The sequence below is a fragment of the Apus apus genome, chromosome 1 (genome assembly GCF_020740795.1).
Source record: "Apus apus isolate bApuApu2 chromosome 1, bApuApu2.pri.cur, whole genome shotgun sequence".
Taxonomy (NCBI): Eukaryota; Metazoa; Chordata; class Aves; order Apodiformes; family Apodidae; genus Apus; species Apus apus.
The window spans coordinates 8,566,426-8,591,402 of NC_067282.1; the positions used below are offsets into that span (position 1 = coordinate 8,566,426).

Below are 24,977 nucleotides of genomic sequence, written 5' to 3' on the forward strand. Positions count from 1 at the left end.
ATGAAACCAGAATGTTGTTCTTGCAGAAAAGCTGAAACCTGTAAAATAAACACTAGACTCACACTGAAGACAAGAAACTAATTTTTTTGTTTGCTTGTTTGTTCTTTCTTTCTTTATTTTTTTTTTTTAGATTAACAAACCAATTTAATATTTCTAAGGAATCATGAAAGGTCAATTGTGTAAACATTGCTGCAGGTACCAGCTTGCCCCGGCAGCTGAAGACAAACACAGTTACTACATCCTAGACCTACAGCTGACCAATTTGCAAATATAGGTTGTTTATTACCCAGCCAGACTTCCAAGAATTGAACTTGTGTTTAATAATGAGCCCCTAAACTGATGATGTGTCTATTTGTGAGCCAAAAATTCTGCCTGTGAAATGAGACTTCAAAAGAAGAGCTGAAGCCACAAAAGCTGGATCTGGAATTGAATAAAAAATAAGGTGGTGAAGGGATAAAAGGTCGAAAGTTTCTGTCTCAGGTATGTAGACCTTTAATCAATGTCGAGAAATAACCTGGATCTTTTAAAAGAGAGGTTGTACAGAAGGTAAACAGTCTAAATGGAACTATTAAAATATTTAAATGTGTGTATATGTATATATATATACATCTATATATATATATATAAAAGAGATTGGCTACATATGAGGAAAGCTCATTAGCTTGTGGCTACATGTATGTGCTTCCTTTGGTTAATGAATCAATTTTACAAAACACTCAAATTCCATGTTTTGTCAGAAATATCTTCTTTTATTACAATAGAACCTGCAGTCACATGCATAAATATTGGTGCAGGAAAATATATTTTCATTGATTGTTTCCTGGCAATTGACAAAAAATTGCATTTCCCAAATGTATTTAGCCATTTCACTTCATCCAGCAAGACAAGCTGTTTTAAGAAGTAAACCAAACTGCTATTACACAAGCATCTTCACCCTCCCACTATTATATGGTCAGATAGGTTAAAATAGAAGAAAAAAAAAAAAAAAGTCTGAAGATAATATATTGATGTACAACAATTCAAGATGCATACACAAGATACTGTTGGGAAGAGCTATTCTTGAACAGAAAAGTTCAGTGAAAATATATGACCTAAAAAAATTGTGCACAAGAAGAACAAAGCCAGATTTTCAGAGTCCAAATGGCTTTCTGTGGAAAGCTCAACTTCATCAAATAAATTATGATCTTTCTGGATTAATCGAGTATTATTTACATTTCACTCCACCCATTTTTCTATCAGTAATATGTATACGCTTCCCCATGTATTTGGGATCATGAGATTCTGTTTATATGGACCTTCAAACATGGAAAGTGACAGACATCCTGTCATTACTGGTGTTGTGACTGAATTGGTAAATGAAGCCTTGGGTTGGAGATGCTCAACCACCATTTTTCATGAGTATTTCAGGCTGATCCCTTATACCCAGCACATCATCTGCACATCAGCCAGTGATTCTAGGTGCTGGGACACTCAGAGGGGTGTTTATGGAGAACTGGAAGGAAAATTAATTTTAAATCCAACTTGCAGTATCTTTGCCCACTTGGAAGGCAACAGAGACTCATGTCTTTTATTTCTTATTACAAACCGAAGGGGAAAATGTTTCATTTCAAAGTGGTCATGCAATTAAAATGCCTGGTCCCTGATGACAGAAAAGAGGACATAGTACAGAATGTATCAATAAAAAACAAGTAAATACAACCTGTTAGGGACTGACACAGTATCATTAAATTTTACATTTGTTACTGAAAGGGTATTGGCATAAACTGAGCTCATTAATTCTAAATGAAAGCTTTTATTCTGGCCTGTTTATGACAACCCCTTCTAAAAAGGCTCTGTTTACTAGATATCCAGGTGGCATTAACACATTTATTGCATTATAGAAAGAGACTTGACAGATTCTTGTCACTTCAGTACAAATAAAAATGAACACTGGAAATTATGTAACTTCTTAAGGAGGCTTGATTCTTTATGATACTGTTCTAATTCTTATGGTGTAAACATGCATGACTTTAGAACTTATATCTTGTATAGTCCTTAGGCTAGAAAATGGCCAAATTCTGTCCACCATTTACCGAAGGTGGAAGATCTGCCCCAGAATTGTGACTGCATTGAAACCTCACACAGCAGAAACAAGGGGAACAGATGATGAGTTTTTCGTTTAAAGCAGGTTTATACAATACAGTGAAGAAAAAAACCCCACAACTATATATCCTTCAAGTGTTTTATTTATATGGTTTCTTAAATTACTGTAATACTAGTTCTTTAGCCATAACTCTCAAATATTTGTAAAAGTTACCATTATGAACAATGAAAATTGGCTAGAAGCCATCAAAGACAAGTGATGTGAAGATAATTAAAAAACGCCAGCAACCGTTATGTTTGTTGTGAGTTGAGAACTAAATAATTTCTAGAAAAGCTACAACTTTCTCTGCTTCACCTGAGACATCCAGATTTATAATTAAAGCATGGGCTACAACTCCTGAAAATTTAGCCCTTTAGAAGCCATCTGAATATCTAAGTGCTTTTGTTTCCCACAGTATTGGCTGAAGGCACAAATTAAGTGTTATCCTTAATCAGGCATCCACACGACTTGACTCAAATAATGCTTTAAATCTGAAATAGTTGTCCTGGCAGTAGTTTTAAACTGCAGCTTTGCTGCTGAAATTTTTAAACTTAGATTATTAAACTGAGGTTATTATTAGACACTCATGCAGCCACAGCTTCCATTTGCAACCCATCTGCAGATAGCCTAATCATCCCATGTAGTCACATACTGCTTTACAACCTTGACTAAGTTAACTGAGGTGGAATAATTGAAGCTAATTGTTGTAGTACAGAGAAACCTTGGGTAGATTTAGAACACTAAGGCATTACAGCACCATGTATTTATGCTAGAGGGCACTCATATTTCATTTTGAACAGTAATAGAGCTTGGCATTTGTATAACATATATCTTCAAAGCACGGTGCCAACAGTAACTTTCAAGGAGTGCTGTGAGGTAGGTGTGTACATCAATCCCTATTTTACAGATGAGGAAGCTGAGGCAGAAAGGTTAAGGTATTTGACCCAGATCACAGCAGGAGTTAAAGGATGTTTAATACAAGTGTTAAAGGATAACACTGTGATCAAGACATCTTGAAAATTACTCTCCTCAAAAAAAGCCAGCTCGATATGTTTGGAACTTTACATCTACGTGTGTGGACGTATTAATTCTGGGTGTGTTCTTTGAATTTTAGAACCACAGACATTTCTTCCTTATTCTAAACTTCTGTGCCAGAATATATCAATTTAAGGCAATAGGAAGAGCATGTAAAGAGCTTTGTCCCTGGCTCTCCTTTGCAGTGCCTATATATGTAACAAAACATTCAGTAATAGGCTGAACCTGAGAGACACAGAAACTCCACAGTTCTCACAGAATAAAGTCAGCTTGAGGATTTGGGGTTTTTTTGTTTGTTTCATTGTTTGTTGTTTGGTTTGTTTGTTTCATTTTTATTACTCAACACCTATTTACTAGCCATTGAGAGTTTTGCTCCTTCATTTCCAGCTAATTATTTGGTGAAGTATTGCAGTGGTCTGCAAATACAAGAGTTCACAAGATTTTGCCTCTTCCCCTCTGTGGTGTTACACATTGCTAAGGACAGAAACCCATCTCAGAAGACAGGTCCTGCCACTGGAAGTTCACAGCTTAGGAGGGCAAAGGCTGAACAGGAACAGGAAAAATGGAAGTGATTTTTCTATTGAAGGAGACAGGCAAAGTTTTTCTTGAGGGGTTTGCAGCCATATGTCAAGAATTCTTGTCTAGATACACTTGTCTGAGTGACTCCGCCAACCTGCATATTCAGTGAGACTCTGAAAATCAACAATTTCATTTCCACAGAACAGCTCAACAAACTCTGCACACTGTCCAGGAGTGTTTCTTAGGACTGTCTCATTTTGCTCCCTATGATCATTCGTATAACTGTGGTTTTTAGAAGCATATTGTCTGAAAGAAGATACCCTCCTGTTCAAAACAGATGCATCCCTGAAAAGTTCAGCTGTTACTTCATAGTGTGGATAGCGAATTTTCCCATGAGAATCAATATAATGGAGGGATGCAGCCAGGGCCTTGCAGAATGTACACAATTTAAACATCCAGAGACAACCCCTGTGGCATGAAGAATGCCACAGGAATAAAATCAATGACTGCTTTTCAGAGGAGAGGCTGGCTTGCTAGAATAGATAGCCTTCCTGAAAACTCTCAGCCTTTTCAGCTGTGAGACTATACCCTTGATTCCCTGTTTTGTTACCCATTAAACTTGACTTCTTCATCTCATTTCACCTGAAGACAATGTTAACAACTAGGACAATATGACTCTCAGAAAGGGACAGCAAAAACTACATCAAGGTTCAGTCTCACAAAGCTGAGCTCTTCTGGATATATGAGTGACACGGAAGATTGTCTCATGTCCAGTCCTTCCACTTCATTCAGGAAGCTGAACTTGAAACAGGAATACATAGTTATGAACTTTTTTGTTGCCTCTTTCTGAACAGCTACGTTTTCATTGTCATCATCATCTTCCTTATATGAAACAAGACCATTCAAGTGTGAGGGAGGGGTGACAAAAAAGTGTAATGATGATGGTTGCCTGGTATTGATGATTACCAGGGTATTGAGAAGACAGCCTGGAGGACCAATGAACACAGAGTAGTACTGCAGTCACAACACAAATATGAGCTTTCAGAAACCACATTGTAAAGAAATGGGTTCTGCTATTCCTGTTGGTGCTATTCAGCTGGGAAAACACAGCCATCACCATGAGTAGCATAGGCAGCTTTGAATAGTTGATATCAATGAACAGCTCATAGTAAAATTTAGATGGCCAAAATATGGAAAAAGTTAAGTATATTTTTGAGAAAATGACAATGTGCTTATGGACAATCTGGGCAGACTGGGTATGTTGGATAAAGTATACTTTGTGAATCATAGTTGTTCAGCTCTTTCAGTAGTCTGGAAGTCTCTTAGGATTTAAAGCAAGCTGAACAACTAACAATCTTGGAGGAATTCAAGTGTGGTTTTATAATATCTGGTTCAACAGACTGAACTGGATCACTCTCACTAGCAATTATGTGTTTCACCAAGCATCTGGAAGCTTCATTGATGTTTATATTTTCCTGCAAGTGAAAGAGAAACAGAGGTTGATTAGTCAATATTAATTATAACATGCTGCATATTCCCTGTGCATAATTAAACTTTTCTCTAGGCAACATCAAAAGTTTACTTTCCTTAAAAAGCAGCTTTCAAAAATTGAATGTATTAAACAATGCTTATTGTAGTTTTTAAGTTAGTTAGGTTTTATGTGTAATAGGATTCATCTCTCCTTTAAATTACACAGAGAGCTCATTTTATATTAACCCAAACTCTTGGTAATTTGATTGCTTCAATAAACTAAACAAACAAATGCTAGAGGGATATTAAATAAAGAAGTAAAACTCTGGAATCCATATTTGTGACTAGTGGAGTCCCTCAGGGGTCGGTACCGGGACAGGTGCTGTTCAATATTTTAATCAACGACCTGGATGAGGGAACAGAGTGTGCCCACAGCAAGTTTGCTGGTGACACTAAACTGGGAGGATGGCTGACACACCAGAAGGCTGTGCTGCCATTCAGAGAGACCTGGACAGGCTGGAGAGTTGGGCAGGGAGAAACTTGTTGAAATTCAACAAGGACAAGTGTAGAATCTTGCATCTGGAGAAGAACAAGTCCATGTACCAGAACAGGTTGGGACAGGTGGACGGGAGGATGACCATGAGCCAGCAATGTGCCCATGTGGCCAAGAAGGCCAATAGCATCCTGGGGTGTATTAGAAAGGGTGTGGTTAGTAGGTCAAGGGAGGTTCTCCTCCCCCTCTATTCTGCATTGGTGAGGCCGCATCTGGAATATTGGGTCCAGTTCTGGGCCCCTCAGTTCCAGAAGGACAAGGAACTGCTTGAAAGAGTCCAGCACAGAGCCACAAAGATGATGGAGTGGAACATCTCCCTGATGAGGAAAGGCTGAGGGAGCTGGGTCTCTTTAGCTTGGAGAAGAGGAGACTGGGGGGCGACCTCATCAGTGTTTACAAATATGTAAAGGGCAAGTGTCTGGAGGATGGAGCCAGGCTTTTTTCAGTGATGTCCAGTGACAGGACAAGGGGCAGTGGGTGCAAACTGGAACACAGGAGGTTCCACGTAAACATCAGAAAAACCTTCTTTCCTGTGAGAGTGACAGAGCCCTGGGACAGGCTGCCCAGAGAGGTTGTGGAGTCTCCTTGGATGGAGACATTCAAAACCTGCCTGTAATACTGTAATACTGTAATAACAGTTACTCTGGTTGTCAAATTATTAATTACCTATCAGCAATTACAGTCATCAATAGCATGTTTTTATCTGCAATCTGATTTCCAAGCTGAATCTGGAGCCTACTGTAATGAGACCATAAACACCCACCCACACAATGCCATGAAATCTACCTTTAGTAAATGCTTAGAATCAATTCAGCATCACTAATAAAATAACCTGTAAAAATTAAATTTAAGCATGTGTATGTTAAATAAAAGCCAGATGAGATGTTTAAGTATGAAGTTCAGCTATAAAATAAAGAAATTGAAGAAAAAGTGTATGTATTTCAGTAGAAATGCTACAACTATATAAGATCAAAAGCTAAAGTAAAGTAATGGATTCCATGAGGTTGATTTCTGTTCCCCTTGAAACCAACTGCAAAGCTCCACAAGCTCCATTTACTATTCCTTTGCACCACTGTGAAGAGTTGAAATCTGGGGATCTAACTGAAAATGTTCATTACTGCCAAGATTCCACAGGTTTCTTCAACCACACAAGTAAACTAAATATTTGACTTTTGTCCTGTAAAGAATATCAGTTGGTTGGAAAAAAATAAAATCTTTACACAAGTGGCTTATATAAGAATGCCTAGAAAGTAATAGAGAGCTGGGAATCAGCTCTATTCTGAGATGTTAAAATGTTGTGGTATCACATGGGTCTCTCAGACCAGACAAGCAAATTCCTCAAGCATGCACCAAAAATCTTTTTCAGAACACTGTCAAATTTTATTTGAAAAAATAGACAATGAATAATATCTCTCATTTACCCACAGGCTGCTTTTCTCCTGGGATGGCAACACGCAGGTTTTCAATAATGTCTTAGGGACCAGCTGAGATTATGCCCAACATGATTAATGTTCAGATGTATTGACAGAAACACTCTATGTCAGATACTTAAGATCAGAATTTCAAAAGAGTGGGAAAAGGTGAAGCAACCCAAAACAACAGAAGCATAAAATGGGTATAGTTGGACATTGCTTATCCCCACTGGTGATGGATAGAATTACGTGCCAGACCCGAGCCTAAAAAGCAATGCTGTTTTACTTCACCCAGGACTCAAACCAAAGTGAAACTGGATTATTAAACCTCTTTTAAACCTGTACAGCTTTTTTTTTGGGGGGGGAAGAAGGCCAAATTTGAACATGCAAGTATTGTTTTGACAAAAGAAAATAAAAATATGTAGTTTTGGGAATTTGAAAATTAAATGTTTCTCTTTTTCTGCATTGCTCTTTCTGCTTTTTAATGAAATTATTTACAAAATTTGATCTATAGTCCTTATTACATTGTTAATTGCAACTTAGATTGAGTTTCCCATTTCCTTGGTAGGTATTTGCCTGGATCTACTGAATATCTGTGAAACGGGATTAGATACAGACAGAGCTCTGGCCATTCCACTTGAAAAGGCTTCTGCTTTCAGTCCATACCCATCTTCATCTCTGTCAGAGCACCATCCTTTCATATGTGCCAGCTGCAGTTTATGTGACTGAGCTCTTTCTCCTTTCAGCAGAATGTGCAGGTTTGCCCAGAGTCACTATTTAAAGCATTTTCACCCATGCAATTAAAATTCTGCCTTTTGTTCTGTATGACAGGAAGGGAATAAAAAATTCTGTCCTTAGTTGTGGGATCAGAGAAGCATTTTCTCATCCTGGACATTTGTATGAACTGTCTAAGCTGCATGGATGAAAATTTCTGCTGCGGTACAAGGGGAACAAGAGAGAAAGGGTGACCCTGGCACACACCACAGCTGGTTTTGAGCTTGTGTCTAGCTCTGGTCTTCTCCTGTGGTTTAGCTGCCAACTGGTATGTGGTATGGATGAGAAGTGGTATGTTAAGTCACTCACTGAAAGAAGCCTCTGCTCATGCCAACAAAACAACTCCTGCTGTCCCAGCTCTGAGCCTTGACTTCTTCCTTTCTGATGTTTCTGCTGCCTTTTGTTACAATCCTGATCCTACGTTGTCTACTCCATATCCTAGGTCTGTGGATAAGGCATTGCTGTATTCTGGTGTGTCTAATGAAATATTGATTTCTGCACCTCTCCTCCTAGAGTATGTTTTGCAAAAAACAAAATCAATATTCTGCTAGGCAGCAAAGCAGCTGCAGACAGTGGAAGGTGATCTGCTATCTAAACACAGACATCCGGAGATCTGGTAACTTTAGAGAGGAGGAGGTGTTGAAAGGGGAAGGACAGAGAGGAAGGAGAAGGTGATAAACCATCCAACAAATACAAAGAAACGAACAATCAGAGTGTGCGATTGGACAGAGAGGAATAATCAGACACCCTACTAATTGTATTTAAACATGGAAACAGCTGCAGTTACACCTAAAATTAAAAAGGATTATGCTTCAAAAAAGTAGAAAAATACAAGTTAGACAACAGAACTAAACCATGTGCTTCAGTGGGTCTCTATGTTTAAATGCCTTAACTGTCATCTCCCTTATGGTTTTTGTTCTACAAAAACACCACAGGAATTGTGATAATTGCTGCAGTTCAGACTTGTTCCTTTCTCTTTGCCTCTCCTCTCCTTTCCTCCCTTCTCCTTCTCCTTCTCCTTCTCCTTCTCCTTCTCCTTCTCCTTCTCCTTCTCCTTCTCCTTCTCCTCCTTCTCCTATTCCCTCTCCCTCTCCCTCTCCCTCTCCTTCTCTTGTTAGGAATGCAACAACTTTCTTTCCCAAGGCTTATATGAGAGTTTTTCCTGCAAGACCAGAAAGTAAGGATATTACCTATATTATCATGACTTTGTTACTATCAGTTCTCTCTTCCTGCTTTTGCTCTGCTTCTCACATTGACATCCTGATCTAGGGTGCTAACTTTTATGAAACCCTTTCCTGGGCATCTTGGTTTGCCCTGTCCCATTTTCCCTTACCTAACCAGTTTCTGTGGCTTTTATGCCTCAGTAAGCCCTAGCACCTGAAAGATGCATTCACAGTCAGTAAGTTGTGAAAACAGCACTGAGACACCTACCCTGCATCAACCTGCCAATGTCTGCCAGAGCAAGGACCTGAACCCAGCTCCTGTAATGATGTCTGACTGCTTGAGTCAGTCTTTCTCTTGACCCCATCAAGAAGGAATGCAAAATTCAAAATCAGCACAAACTACCCTTTGTTCTGTTACCAAACAAAACAAGGCAAAGAAAATAACTCTGAGCAACCTTTGAAAGTCAGAAAGGAGCACTGGAAGGGACAAATGAAATTACAGTTTGCTTTGTAGATTGATCTTCTTCAAATGTATCTTTTCAAAATGCAGTTTTATGGAAAGGAGAGCAACTTGGGGCAGGGAAGGAGAGTTGCATTATTTAAAACCTTTCAACCTATTCCAATGGGAAGTAATGTCACAGTCTTGTAATGCAACAACCAACTGAAGGGAAAACAAATACTTTATTAATGTGTCTCAAAGCAGTACACAAGCTCAGCAATCTTCTTTGCAGTCTGGATTGCTTTATCTGTAATCTCTAATGCAGAACACTAACATTTAGAGCATTCCATTTTAATATATGAAATAAATCCCTTCAGACTAGGCTGGCTCTTAGCTCTTCAAAGAAGAAAAAAGACCTTTGCTAGTTATATGGTCCTCTCTTACTTCCAAATGAAATCTTTCTCATTGCCATGCAGAAATTGTAGATTTGTCTGTCTGGCAGTTTTCTGGTATAAAATTGCTCCCTTTCTACATTTGGGTAGCTTCTTTCTCTGGCTGAATCTGACTACTCAAAATTCAGGATGAAAAGCAACATGTAAGCAGGCATAGCTACCCCACATGGGCACTTTGGGAGGTCTAAGCCAGCTTGTCTTAGAGACATGACCTTAGACTCTGCTACTGGAGTTAAGGAAATCAGCTTTCCTTATGTAAACATTTACAAATTTTGAAATAAGGTCTAAGATGGGAATCTAGTGAGAATCATAGTTTCCAGATTTGATTTCTGTAATGCACTGAAATCTAGGAGCAGAGCTATGACTTCCAAAATGTTTTAACCTGCAGTTCCCTGGAGCAAACAATCTGAGGGAATGCTTCCAAAATTGCTCCCTTATCAGAGGTCCCTTGGAAACCACTGGCAGCAGAGCCTTATTCAGATGTTGTACCATGCTGTTGTGGATGTGTTTCTAGGAAAACACAACCAAGGAAGTTAAAAGCCATTGAGATGCATGAATGTGAAATGAATGGACATGAACCACTGTGACTGCAACCCTGAGAAAAAAGATTATTTCTGTAATTGAATTCCCTACAGCTGGTATTCTGCAACAAAGTTGTTGGATTGAATTATCTCCAGAGGTCCATTCCAACCTCAGAAATTCTGTGACTCTGTGAATTTCCAGCTTTTGGCCAGCACTAAGTAACATATTTCATAAAAGTGATTCAGAGAGATATAGGGCAACTCTGTTACCTATAGGATGATCTGAAGTAACTCCTTTTTAGTTGCAGGAAACAAACTCTGCAGAGGTTTCTTTGAAGAGAGACTGTATATATGATCTGAAAGCTTCTGCCTCAGGTGTCAGCTTCATTTCTTGGTTTATTGTAGAAGCTGAAATATTTTCTAAGCTCTGTGTGGTGAGATTGGTTAGACATTTTTTTAATGAATTAAAGAGACAACATAGGGAGCTACAAATCCCTAACTGGGTCTGGCAGTCTCAAATGGCTTGCTTTGGTTTCAGTTACTAGATCAGCAGATTAGCTGTAGTGTGTCAGCCTGATTCAAATACATGTCAAGATGTTGTTTCTCTTTATGGAAATGAAAACAACAGAACCTTTTCCTCTGCAAATCTACCATGTAGCTTGTTTGGTTGGTTTTTTCAACTTTCCTAATAATTATGCAGTCAGAAGAACTGAAGGATTTGTGATTTAAAGAAGGGCAGGTAGAGCTTGGTTCATTCACAGAGCTCACTGGTAAGATAATCAGAATTGCTGTCCTTGCTTTATGGATGGAAAGGCTGGATCAGAGGACAGTATGACATTCTGAAGGTCACCCAGCAGATCAGTGGCAAAGAGGACTCCTGACTCCTACCTCAGTGTTTGGGCACTATGACACACTGTGGGCTGCCTGTCAGACAAGAGCTGAAGAAAGTGCATGTTATTATCTGTGCTTCCAAGAAGATAAAAGATTCTCTAACTTTTTCCTGGTCCAAATAGGATGTGTCTGAATAGCCCAGAGACTCAGTGCTCATTCGGTCTCCAGGCCACGATGATCAGCAGACAAGGAGCTGTGTGATTAGCCTGGTTTGCTAAGGATCTGGAAAGCATGGATACCAGCCCTTCTGGGCATTTTGGACAAAAAGTGGATGTCTTCTCACCTATTCTATATTGTTAACAGTGGAATTACAGCAGGAAAAAGAGGAACTCAGGCATAATCACAGCACAGCCATGGTCAGTTGTAAGGTATTTCAAGTTACTTCTGAAGTAGGTATTTTCAGGCATATTTAGCTTTGCCTGACTTGTCTGTTTTGATGCAGAAGTTCCATTTTCATCACAAGGTAACAGTGAGCTCGAAACTGTTGCTTTTCTAATCCATGTTAAAAGCTCACCTCTTTGAACTAGGAATGGTGGTGAGAACAGCATAAAGTCTTGGAAATGTGAGTGGAGCCTTGAGCTACTCTGGCCACATGCTGGATCATTAAATGTGCAACAGGAAGGAGAAATTTCCTTCCTTTAAAAAAAATGCATCCTTCACAATATTGGTGGTTTTGAAATATATTAAAGAATTTACTATTAAGGTTTATTTCATGACTGTCTGGGGATGTGCTTTTCAGACTGCAATAATACGAGCAAACTAAATATGCATATATAAAAGAGACCAGGATCTCACCCAGATATATGGTGATATGTATAACTTATGACTATGCTGCACTGTGCTCTTGCCCAACAAGGCACTTTGTACATGGCAAACTATCCGAAAAAATTATTCTATCTTTGTAGGGAGCAAAAGATTGGAACAGGCTGAGTATTTCCTTTAGATTAGTGTAAGAATCAAAACTAATGCCTGAGAATGCATTAGGTGGCTCCAATGTTTTACAGTGAAGTTGTTAACTTAAGAAAAACAGCACCAGGGAATAATACAGTGATTTTTTGTGTGTGTGTAATCTGCCAGTGTTACAGACAAAAATTTCTAACCATTGACAGCTTGAAATATGGTAGGTACATATATAGCATGTTGCTTTCTGCAAGTCGACCAGAACTAAAAGATGTATTTTTATAAGTAATCACCTTTTGTTTTTCCAAAATGCATTAATCAAATTTGGTTTGCTCTGAACTCTATAACATTTCCAAGCACGTCTCCAGAAAACCTCTGGAGATCTAATTATTCCAAGATACCATAAAAAAGAGTTACTACTTATTTGAACTGCTAAAACTGCTAGCTGCAATATGTTGACTTCTCTCTCAGTGTTATTCTGCTTTATAAAAAGAGCTTCTATTCTCTATAGCAAACATTGCTAGGTTTTTATTTTCCCCACACAATAGTTCAATTATTTAATATGCCCTAGGCTGAAAGAATACCAGATACATGTAGCATCCAATATTTTAAAAAAGCAGTAATAATAACTTCTCTTTAGAAAAAAAAATGTGTAGTTTTTAGTTCAGAACATAGACCAAGTGGGGAAATTATTCTGACCTAACTTAGCATAAATGTTATGATTCTACCATCTTTAGTGGAATTACTTTGCTTTGCATAATTTTAAAGTCAGAAACATCTAATTCTGGCTGGAAAGCAGGTGTGGGGATTGCAGGATAGCAGATCACAGAATCATACAGCATCACACAGATCCTACCCTTTAGTCTATAGCAGCAGCAAACAGTCTGGTAACAGTCATGTGTCCTCAGCTCTCACTGGTCCCTTCACAGTAGCTTTTGAAGATAAGTCTTGTAATAGCTGGATTTTTTTCCTGGTATTATTTTCTTTGTTTGAAATAACTCCATTTTATGTGGCTTAGAAAAACCTGGAAAACTTTTTCTCTGTTGTGAGTTTATTAAACTTTACATGTCCTTCATACTTCATAGTTCTGCCCAAGACAAGCTCCATCATTCTGGTAAAACCCTTCTGTGACCTTTGAAATTGTTTGTACATTCATCCTCTGCCATAACCTGCAAAGGCCCTTGGTACAATAAATGTGGTTTTTCTTTTTCAGAAGTGGACAGGTGCTTGCTGGGGACAGATGTATGGAATTCATGGCATGGATTCCTTTCTCATGGGCCAAGAGCGATGACCAGCTGCATGACTTTACTAATCCAAACCTAGAACAGTGAAAGTACGTCACTGTGCCCTTTAAACAATGGTCCATTCTGTTCACTCTCATTCTCTTTGAAAGTCTTTAGATGCAAGCATTTAAAAACAATCTGTCATTCATTTCTCTCCACATGATTTTTTGCCTCATTTTTCAGTTAGTTTTTGTCCCCAGGAAATGTAGACTCACATACGTGCCAGAAACCAAGAAGTAATTTTGAAGAAAACATGGGGTTACACAGCAGTGGTGGACTAGATCCCAAATACTCACAACCAGATATTTTATATTTGTAGCCTAAAAGACAGTCAGAGACCTAACAGAATATTGGAAAGGGCAAGAATATATAATCCTTATACAAATAATAATAGTCCTATAATAATCCTCTAACTCTCCACATCTTCTCCTGAAAGCTGCTATTCCAAATGCTTCACTCTGTGTTTTTTTTCATTTTGTTTTGTTTGGTTTTGTTTGCTTTTTGTTTGTTTATGTTTTTATGTTTGTTTTTGATTGGCTGGTTTTATGAAACAGTTAGCTTTCTGTTAAAATTATCATGAAGAAGCTGATGTAAGACGGCCTTTCTTTAACCAGAACTAGACATTGTCCATTGTAAAAGTTAGGCTACTCTAGAGAGGAACACTGGATTCTGGTGGCCTCATGCAGCACAAATCAGTGGAGAACCACATATCTGAATTCAAACCAGGACCTGCACATGAGGGAACGGGAAGCACCCTGTTCATAGAGCAAAAAAAAATTGCACACTGTCCTAGACCAAAATGCCTCCCTAAATATGGTATTTTGAAGAACCAAACTAATTTTACTAGGTCGGACACCCATTCAATGGGAAAGCAAAGACACTGACCACAAAGACATAAAAACATAGAATCATAGAATGGTTAGGGTTGACCTCTAAAGGTCACCTCATCCAACCCTCCTGCAGCGATCCGGGACATCTTCACCTAGATAAGAGTCCCACTGCCCAGAGTTGACTTTGGATGTTTCCGGAGATGGGGCATCTACCACCTCTCTGGACAACCTGTTCCCATGTTTGATCATCCTCATTGTAAAAACATTCATATTTATATCTAGTTTGAATCAACCCTATTCTAGTTTAAAACCATTACCTCTTGTCCTATCACAACAGGCTTTACATAAATGTTTGTTCCCATCTTTCTTATGGGCCCAAAGGCTTCAATCTCAGCCCAGAGTTCATGGAATTGAGGCAGTCTAGGACATGCTGCCAGTCACCTGATGTTATATCACAAGTGAGACTTCTTATAAAGACAAATGCTTAAAGAAGGAGTCAAGACAAGAAAAGTAAAATACAAGTATACACTCCAAAAACTCTTCAGTAATGTTCATAAAGTGCTTAAAAGAAATTACACTATTGAATGTAGCATTTTTGAATCTCAGACTAATAAAAATCTAGGTCAAAGCAGAGGCAAACTATTTACATTTAAGGCTTCCTATGCTCCCTAGGGCTGTTAATGATGCCATAAGATTTCATAGTCAAGAATACAATAAGCACAATAGCCATTGAACTGTTGTGTTCAGATCAATATTTCACATGCCAGCTCTCTAAATCCTGTATGCACTGGGATTATCTGAGAAATCTCAAACTGATATGTAGTACCACTGTATATTGGGATTTTATACTCTGGAAGTCCCAGTGCCCTCTCCAACTTTTATCTCCAATTTCTTATAGGCACCCAAGAAATCTGTACCAAGGCAAAGAACTGAACCTCAAAGCAGCTCATCTGGCACTTTGTCCACTGCCCTTTCCTTTCTCCCAGGAAATGGGATGGGTTTTTTTAAAGGCTTTTGAGAACAAGAGGTTATAACAGTCAGCATCATCCAACCACTACAGTAGACTGACTTTTTTTTTTCTTCTTCTTCTTTTTTTTTTTTTTCTCCTGGAATCTAACACAATAAAGCTATTGTCTCAAATCAGAATTTCTCAGGCAAAGTGGTTATATAAATATTTAGAGATAATATTCTCTGTTGAGAATTATGAAAAATGTCCTCATATCACTCATAAGAGGTAACTTTTGTCTTTGCCAAATGTCATCTTCCTCCCCAGGCTATCACACAGTGAGCTGTTCACCACGTACATCCTTCACTGCTGGCCTATCATATTAGAGCATCTGTATTTTAGAACATTTGCCTTGTAATAAAAGGCCTAAAAGAAATAGAAATGAGATTTACAAATCCACCTTTAATTAATTTTTCCAAGAGAGGAACTTTGCTATATACACACTTCGACCAAGTGAACTAGTTTAGGAACCAATTTTTCTGTATTTGGAGAAACATTTAAAAATTAATGGAAACATTACCTTGGCTGAAGTTTCAAACCAGCCCACGAACCCGTTCTCTTTGCAGAACTGATCCATCTTGATGCCATTGTTCATAAGAACATCTATTCCCTGGTCACATTTGTTTGCTAAGAGGACTGTCGGCACAGGTTTGCCATTTGGAAGCACCAACTTAGAGTCCAAATCCTCTTTCCATTTAGTCACTGCTTCAAAGGTTGCAGGTCTTGTAACATCAAAGACAATGAACGCCCCCATGGCCTCTCTGTAATACACTCTGGTCATATTTCCAAATCTTTCCTGACCTGTGATGAAGAAGGAAGGAAGGAAGGAAGGAAGGAAGGAAGGAAGGAAGGAAGGAAGGAAGGAAGGAAGGAAGGAAGGAAGGAAGGAAGGAAGGAAGGAAGGAAGGAAGGAAGGAAGGAAGGAAGGAAGGAAGGAAGGAAGGAAGGAAGGAAGGAAGGAAGGAAGGAAGGAAGGAAGGAAGGAAGGAAGGAAGGAAGGAAGGAAGGAAGGAAGGAAGGAAGGAGGGAAGGAAGGAAGGAAGGAAGGAAGGAAGGAAGGAAGGAAGGAAGGAAGGAAGGAAGGAAGGAAGGAAGGAAGGAAGGAAGGAAGGAAGGAAGGAAGGAAGGAAGGAAGGAAGGAAGGAAGGAAGGAAGGAAGGAAGGAAGGAAGGAAGGAAGGAAGGAAGGAAGGAAGGAAGGAAGGAAGGAAGGAAGGAAGGAAGGAAGGAAGGAAGGAAGGAAGGAAGGAAGGAAAAAAAAAACAAAACACACCACCTTGTAAAAATCACTGCTTCAAATCAAAGTCAATATTTCATGTATCAGGTTTTCAAAGAGTACATTACTAAAGGTAGGACCTCATTTTGCAACTTTCTGGATAGCTACTCTTTGCCTAAATAATTATAAGCACCACATTAGTCTTGTTTGTATGAAAATGCAAGAGAGTATAGCATGAAAAGGGAGTTTTAAAGCAAACATCCAAGGAAATCCAATAACTTTATGACAAGCTTGAACTTCAGTGTACAGTCTTATTAAGCTGACAGATTTCTAGGTCTGGGGACAGTACTGAGGGTCTTGATATACATTTTAGGATTTTAAACAGGATTTAATAAAAAATACAGGTAACAGATGGGAAATTCCTCAATATGGTGGTATTTTGTGGAAAACATCTAACAGAATAGATCTGCTCATGTTTGAAGAGGTTCCCATATATTATCATGCAAACGATAATCAACAGAAGCAAAATTAAGCTCTGGAGCCATACAAGGGTATTTTGAATTTACTTTTACTAGCAAATGAAAATGGAGGTGTGAGAAAGGTAAATTTAAAGCCTTACAAACATGGAAAGTGTTCTGAGAAATAGCACAGCAGTAGCAACATGAAGAGCTGTAAAAAAGGTCTGGGAGGAGACGTTTCACAGTACATCTGTTCAGAAGCTTTATATTTCATTGCTCAATTCAAAGTGTCTTCTGGGAAGCTGTTTACAGAATTTCTGTGAGCTAACTATATATTATTATATTCAAACATGGGCACTTGTAAATAGGCACCATTTTTATTATTAATGGAATAAAAATTAACATAATATTGGGATGTGATATGTTGCTCAGCTGTGGGTTTGTTAACAGGAATGCTGTTTTCATGGGAAATTTGAGAAAATGTTGCCAAGAATGGAAATAAATGACACAGAATTTTTCTTGAATGGAAAAATATAGAATTTCCGTTGATGTCCACTGCTGAGCTGTGATCTGAATAAGAATAAATTCCTGAAACATCTCATGACAAGAGCAGTCTTTAAGCAAGACAACTCTTGTATTTAAATATATGCTTCCATAGCTGAGAAAATGTGCTATAAAACCAGACAATATTCAATGGAAACCTGTTTCTAGTTTTATTCTCTCCGTGTGCATAATTTTGAGTAGGTTAGGAAGTCGAGAAGATTGGCAGTCCTCCTCTGACCCTAGGAAGGTTACCTTTGGAGGCTTTATCTGATGGAAATTGTGCTGTCAAATGCAAGGCTGGGCTGAGAATTGAAGAGTGATGATTCCTGGCCTTCTAGGCCACTGCAGTTTCATTTAATGGAAATACCTTTGAATGCACTTGTAGGGTCAGCACCATCTGTGATGTTTATCTTTGGCATTATGCACTAGCTGTCGTAGCACAGAGAAAGTCATTCACATGATACAGAAATGAAAAGTGAATGTCTGTCTTCTCCCAAATCATGTTAGACTTTTTTTTACCTTAAACAAACACTGTGCTCCATTGATAAAGCAAGATAGAAATAAATTATTTCTGGGAAATAGAAAGTCATATTGAAAATTTCTTATTGCTATGCTTTATACAAATGTCTTATGATTCCTAGCAGTGGGCTAATCAGATGAATGGTTAAGTCATGTGCTACTCAATAATCTCCTTGTTGAGCATTTTTTTTTCATCTGCAAGAAGGTGCCTTCAAACAAGAGTCAAGGTTTGACCAGAAACTTAGCAGTAAGGCAAGCAGCAACTTTTACAATTACTTTTTGATGCATAGTCTATTTCAGTGATACTTTATTCTTCTCATGCAAAGTTCTTGAGATGCTTGCACTCTAGATGAGATGTAGATGATGCAAGAACACCTAAAAGCCAAACTAAGAAGTTGTGTCTTACAGATACTGTGTTGGAACACAGCTCTTTAACGGAGGTGGGACATGTCATGGATCATGAACTAAATTATTGACTTGCAGCATAAACTCATTCATCACAAACAACAAAACTTATTAGAGGAATAAAAGGCTCTTGTGATGTACTCTTCTGGCTAGAAGTAGCACACCAAGTTTTGACAAATGGTGTGACATTGATTCCTCCTCCTACTTCCAGCTGCTTTTGCAGATACCAGGGTTTTTCACTGCACAGGGGAGCCACCATATTTGTAAAAGAAGCTTTCTTCAGGAGGGCACAGCTCACCAATTTCCATCATCGGCCACTTCAGATAAAGACAGAGAATGGTGCTGCTAGCTGAATTTTGAGGTGTTTTGTTTTGTTTTGTTTTTCCCTATCAGTTGCAATTAATATATTAATACACCTGGCATGGAATGGAATGGAATAAGAGGTGGTTTCTAAACAACAGACTTTTAGCTTTATGTCATTTGCCTAATGGCTTTATTTTTATTTAATTTACATTGTGAAGAAAGTGATCTTTAGTATTTGCGTTGGGCTTTGAGAGATAAATATTGTGTCTATGGATCCAGGAGGACTCTCTTTTGTGAAAATTCTCCCTTATGTGAACCAATACCTACCTTAATAGATGAAGTTCCTTAAACTTTTGCATTTAGCAGAATAATTCATGAAAATAGGCAGTGTTTGATGTATGAAAGGTGACAGGATCTGGCCTTAGGTTTTCAGCAACACAATGGCTTAGGCAGCAATTAGGTGCTAGAAAATAGATCAGCCATTACATCGTATCTTGCAATTGAACAGTAGAAACTGCTTTATTGCAAGAGGGACTGGGGAAGATGGATTTTGCATTTCATTAGAAGGGTCAGAAAGCTGTGTAATGTTTGTTGGATCTGGCCCATTGTACTTCACTGCATCCCTTGTGAAGCCACTGGCATCTGGTATCAAACCTCATGAGTCTGATGGCCTTTGCCCACTGAGACAGTGTGTTATGTTGGGATTCATCAGCCCTAATTTAGGTACCAAAAATTAACTGGATGTATCTAAGATTAGGGTCCCTTTCCAGTCAGAGACTGAAAAGAGATATCTAGAGGGCATCTTCTCAGAGAGGACAGACAAGGCCAGGTTGGATGGGGCTTTGAGCAACTAGTGGAACCTGTCTCTGCACATGTCAGGGGGATTGGAACTAGAGGATTGTCAAGGTCCCTTCCAACCCAAATGATTCTACGTTTCTGTGATTCTGAGATTTAAAGGTGCTCACATAAGCTTCATTACAGAGATATTTAATCTCTACCCTCAACACTGCAGCGAGCCCAGGTTGAGTAGCTGGTACTGAAATGGTTCAGTACAAGATGTCTAATTGTTAAACCAGATGAACACCTTGATGTGAACCCAAGGAGACCAAGGTGCCAAAGCAACAGGATTTCCATCAAAGGGAAGGAATGGCACCTACCTGCATATTTATCCTACTCTTAGTGGCATTCTGCAGCAGGGAAAGATATCATGGGTTTAAAGCAATCAACAGTTGAATCTTCATAGTTTATAAATATGCATATTACATAAATTTGCCATGACTTGCACAGAAATCTGCAATTTCCAGTAACCACTATAATCTCTGATAAAAGTTATAAAAACTAATGATAAAGTGCTAAAACTCAGATAATTTCTACCATCTCACCTACAGTATCTGAAATACGGTGGAAGATAAAAATTGATTAGAAATGCCTAATGCCCAGTTTTGTAATGGATTTAACTTCTTGCCACCATCCCTCATGCTTAGAGGCAAAGACTTCCGGTAAACACTGGGCTTTATAGAGGGGCTCTAGGCAACACTGGAAATTCTAAAGAACATTTACAGATTTTCTACCTTTCAATTCAAAAAAACTTTTGGAACTTACACCCTTGAATTCAAGCCATTGTCTTTATAGATTGGAATTTAGTTGAGACTTGAGATGGTATTAACCATCTGAGAATGTGGAAAAACAAACTGTCAGCAGGATCAGGCCCACGGATCCCTCCACAAATCTATACTGAAATAAAAACATCACAGCAAGGGACTTTTTTATGTTTGCAGAACAGTAATTTCAAGGTAACTTAGCCTAGAAATCACCATGACTATCTTATTTCTGCATATGTACTGCAATGCTTAGCAGCCACAAAGATCCTAAACCGCTGAGGATGCGCTGTGCCAGGCATTAGTAAACAGTCTATTTACTGCTTCTGGAGCATAATAGTCTTAAAAACTTTACAACTGCTGTGACAATTGCCTGTATCTGTGCAAAGACTGCTCTTTCTGAAGGTGAAAGTTGCAGGGAACAGAAATGAAACTGTTCTTTCGCCTCTGATGTTGTGTGGTTATCTCCAGTGCATCAGACCAACTGTTTATGACATGAGATCCAGCCTTGTAAAAACAAACCAGCATATTTTTGGATACAATGAATAATCCAACCCACACATGCTCAGCAGAAGGGATAACAATGATACTGACATGGCTGTGAAACTGTAGCAGGGGAGGGGAAGGCTCTGAAGTGCTGCTCTCTATCCTCCACTGTGCCCAGAAAGCTGCTCCCTGCAGTAAATCTGCAGCTACAACTGGTCTTCAGAGAGATCTCAGGGCTGTGTGGTCACAAAACATGGACAGTGGCACTGAGAGCAGCCTTGCAGAGAAGCAAATATAGCTGGATCTGCTGTCTACAATAGCTGATTTCTTTAAATGTATTCCCAGCCTGCATCTGCAGGGCAACCCGCTCCACAGCAGCCTTGTTCAAAATATAATTGTTTCCTTCTAACAATCTGTTACTTAATTTAAAGGACACTCCCACTGAGGCAGCAGAAAAGATAAAGAAACACACAAAATATTTACTAAGGAGCAAGATAGAAAGATGCATCACACAGCAGTAAAGGTAATGTAACGCTTGAAGAGGGACATGCACACCAAATCTAAGAATTTGGGACATACAATGAAATAAATGGAACTGTTGGAAGAAAACTAAAACCAAGGAAAATTTGACTATGTACATGTCCTCCCACACAAATTACTGAAAATTCAGTCACCTGAAAATGTGAGTCTGATGCCATTTTGTTGTTATAGATATCATAACACCATAAACCATGAAGGTTTGTCCAGTTATTCCTGTCTAACACCCATAGCTTCAGGAATATATCATCTGTTTAAAAACCCCAAGTCTTCATGTAATAATATGTGATGCAGAACCTACCTTATTCCTGAATTATTTTTCCTTATTGTTCAGCATTTCTCTCTTATTTAAATAACTGCAAGTTCACCATTTAGGTATTAGAACTTACTATAGTTTTTTAATAAAATTACATGATACAGAAAATATGTTACAGAAATATAACCGACATTTAACTATGAAATTAGATGGCACCAGATGAATTAAATTGGCGTTTCCTAATTATGTCTGTAAGGCTAAACTGCTTGGTCCTGCCACGGCTGGAGCATGGTCACTCCTCCCATTAAGTCTTCCTGTATGTAAAACCTACTAATGATGTAGATAAGCTTGACACCAGTTTTACTCAAAACATTTTTGAGAAAATTATTTCTACATGGTTAAAAATTTACTACCCACTGATCCACAGAGTGAAGTGCAAGCAGAGTACATATTATGCTCACTAGTAAAGTCACTGGCTGTATAATGGAAGGGGAGGAGAGGATGTAAAAACTACAATGATACCTGATAGTCATAGACAAACATATATTGATATATTATACATTTGCAGCATTTACTTCAGTTCAAGATGTCCTAAATGCTAAGCCAACATCCTTCAACTGGGTCAGATATTGAAAATATATTGCTTTACCCCCTAAAATAAACATGACCTAATAACAGATGTTTTGCCAAAAGAGAGAAGATATTCTGAGACCAGAGATTTTATTTTCCTCCTTTTTGTTCTTGCATATTTCTGGTTTGCAGTGGTGATACGCGATCAGCCACAGCCAGGACAGAACACTTCCATTCCCTCCATATTTCTAATCAGTTTTACTTCACTTTCATTTTTAAACAACTTTTTTTTTTTTTTTTCCCCCATCAGACAGATGCCTTGTTTGTGACAACTTCTATGCCAGCACCGTGCTGGTCTGAATTCAGTGTGTTCCTTACAGAACTTATTTTCTATGTGTAGCCATCAACAGCTAAAGCTCTTTACACAGAAGTCATTAAAAATGAGACAGCAGCTCTTCTTATTACCAGCCACTGTCCTGACCTTCACAGAGATGCTTTGAATTGAGCGATTCATATGAAATTTAGTACTATGCTGTAATTCTCTCTGTCATGTGTGACAACTCAGAAAGCATGCTAGTCATTCAGCACTACAACTTGGTGTAATTGCTTCTGCAGCCTGACTGAAAGCTACATCATATGATCCGCCAGCACATGATTAGTAGTGTAATAAATCTCTCAAAAAAGGCATGTAAATACCTTCTTTAACTCCCTGATGCATTCAGAACTTACTATTAAATGCTTTTTCTCATGCAGCAAAGTTTGGTTGGATGTGTATGTATTTATGGTTGCAATCAGTCACTGGTGAGCAGGCAAAGCAACACTTTCCCCACTATTCCAACTTTTAATAAAGAAAATGAAGTATATATTTATTTCATACCATAAAACCACAAGACTACACCAATGTGCAAAAAAGCTGAGGTTATGTATGCTTTGCATAAGGCAGTGTTGTTGCATAAGTTTTAGTACCTTGGTGCCAAATTCAGAGCTCAGACATGAGGAGGCTCAGTGCAGAAGAAAGGCACTCCCTCCACCAATAAGAATGTCAAGAATTTTCTCATTTCACTAGTTCTACTCGATGCTGTTCCAGACTAAATCACTGAACCCACAGCTCAGGCCACAGGCTGGCACAGTTGCCCAACAGCTGAGATAATTTTCACCACTATTCCTTACTTAACAAATGTAGCTTCTTAAAACACCCTCCTTTTTTTTTTTTTTTTTTTTTGTAAACACCTTCCTTTTTTGCTGTAAACTATAGCTTTATACCTATATTTGGATTCCTATGTACACTAACTGGAAAAGAATTAGTTATAACATGTGAAATATGTCATCAACATAAACTATTATTTCATGGACTGAATGAAAATGATTAATTCCTAGTAATGGAGGTGGCAAAAATAAAAAGTTGGGGTTTTAACTAGAAGCCAAATATAAAATCTGCAAAACTCTGACAGCAACAATAGAAAATTAAGTGTTTTTTAAATTACGTAAGTACACAAGGATATGTGGGCTTCTCTATTCTTTTTTATTCCTGCCCAGGGTAAATTATCTTTTTGTGCTTCATGTTGGAATAAGGGGAAGCAAACATGAGTAAATACATTTTTAACAACCAGGATTGTTGCCAAATAGAAACACTCCTCTTTATAAAGCATGTCAGAAGTTGTTTACATTTCATTGGGCTGAAATAAGGAAGGTAGAAGAGGAAGGAAGGGAAGAAGGAAGGTAGTTTGGTAAAGTAACTCAGAGATGTTTTTTCCTTATTTTTTAAACTATAAAAATAGTTTTAACCATCTTATTGAATTCTTCATCAATTCTACCAAATTAAATAGCAGTAACAGGACATTCTTGTTACTCTCCCTCCCATCACAAAGATCTGGTAGTCTAATGAGGGCAGCTGAACAGTGGCAGCTGCAGAGGACAAACTGAGACATTTGGAGAGAGGTGCCCATGTCTCTACATGTGTCCAAGGGCATGGAAGAAAAAATCAGACAAGGCAAGTTTTACTCCAACATCCCTTCTTTGTGGGTCTGCTGACTTTAGGGAAATGCCAAAATGACAAGCTGCCCCTAAAGGTTTCCATCCTCAGTCTCCTCTCCCTCACCCCAGAAACACTGGTAGTTTCCAACTTAAATGATAGTACAAATGAACTTGGGTCTGTATTTTGTATTGTCTCCAGATGAGTTACGGAACAAAGAGTTCTCCTCTGTACTCACCCGCGATGTCCCAGAGCTGCAGCCGTACCACAGTCTCAGCATCCCAGCTCAGCACCTTCAAGGCAAAGTCAACCCCGATGGTGGCCCGGTAGTGGGGGGAGAAGTTCTGGTGGACATAACGTTTGATGATGCTGGTTTTGCCCACTCCTAGATCCCCAATCACCAGCAGCTTGTAGAGGTGCTCCTTCTGATTGTGCTTCTGCATCTTCCCTCTGGCTGCGGCTGCTCCCTGCGAACTGATTGCATGCTCTGCTTGAGGAATCCTGCCAGCCTGAGGGGGAGAGAGGGAGTGAGGAACTGGGGAGGGAAGGAGAGAAGGTAGGTGGAGGCTCTTTCCCTTTGTACGGAAGCAGGATCACCAGGACCAGCAGGCAGCCCTGCTGAGAGATGAAGTAAGGAAGGGACCAGGGGAAGAAAGTCTCCCAGAAAGTTTTGTGCATTTGTGTGTAAAGGTCAGCACGAGGTGTGTCTGGGATTAGTCTGGCTATTAAAGACTTTGCAGGAAAA

At 38.8% G+C, this 24,977-nt stretch overlaps 1 protein-coding gene across 1 annotated transcript; it reads right to left on the bottom strand.

The window, feature by feature from the left end:
• Window positions 1–728: 728 nt before the first annotated feature.
• Window positions 729–24,736, bottom strand: RAB38 (RAB38, member RAS oncogene family). Its single transcript, XM_051621058.1, has 3 exons — window positions 24,471–24,736; window positions 15,891–16,171; window positions 729–5,151 (listed from the first exon to the last, which is right to left on the bottom strand). Exons 1-3 carry the CDS (start codon window positions 24,673–24,675, stop codon window positions 4,999–5,001), a joined length of 639 nt encoding a protein of 212 aa, XP_051477018.1. The 5' UTR covers window positions 24,676–24,736; the 3' UTR covers window positions 729–4,998.
• Window positions 24,737–24,977: the final 241 nt, after the last annotated feature.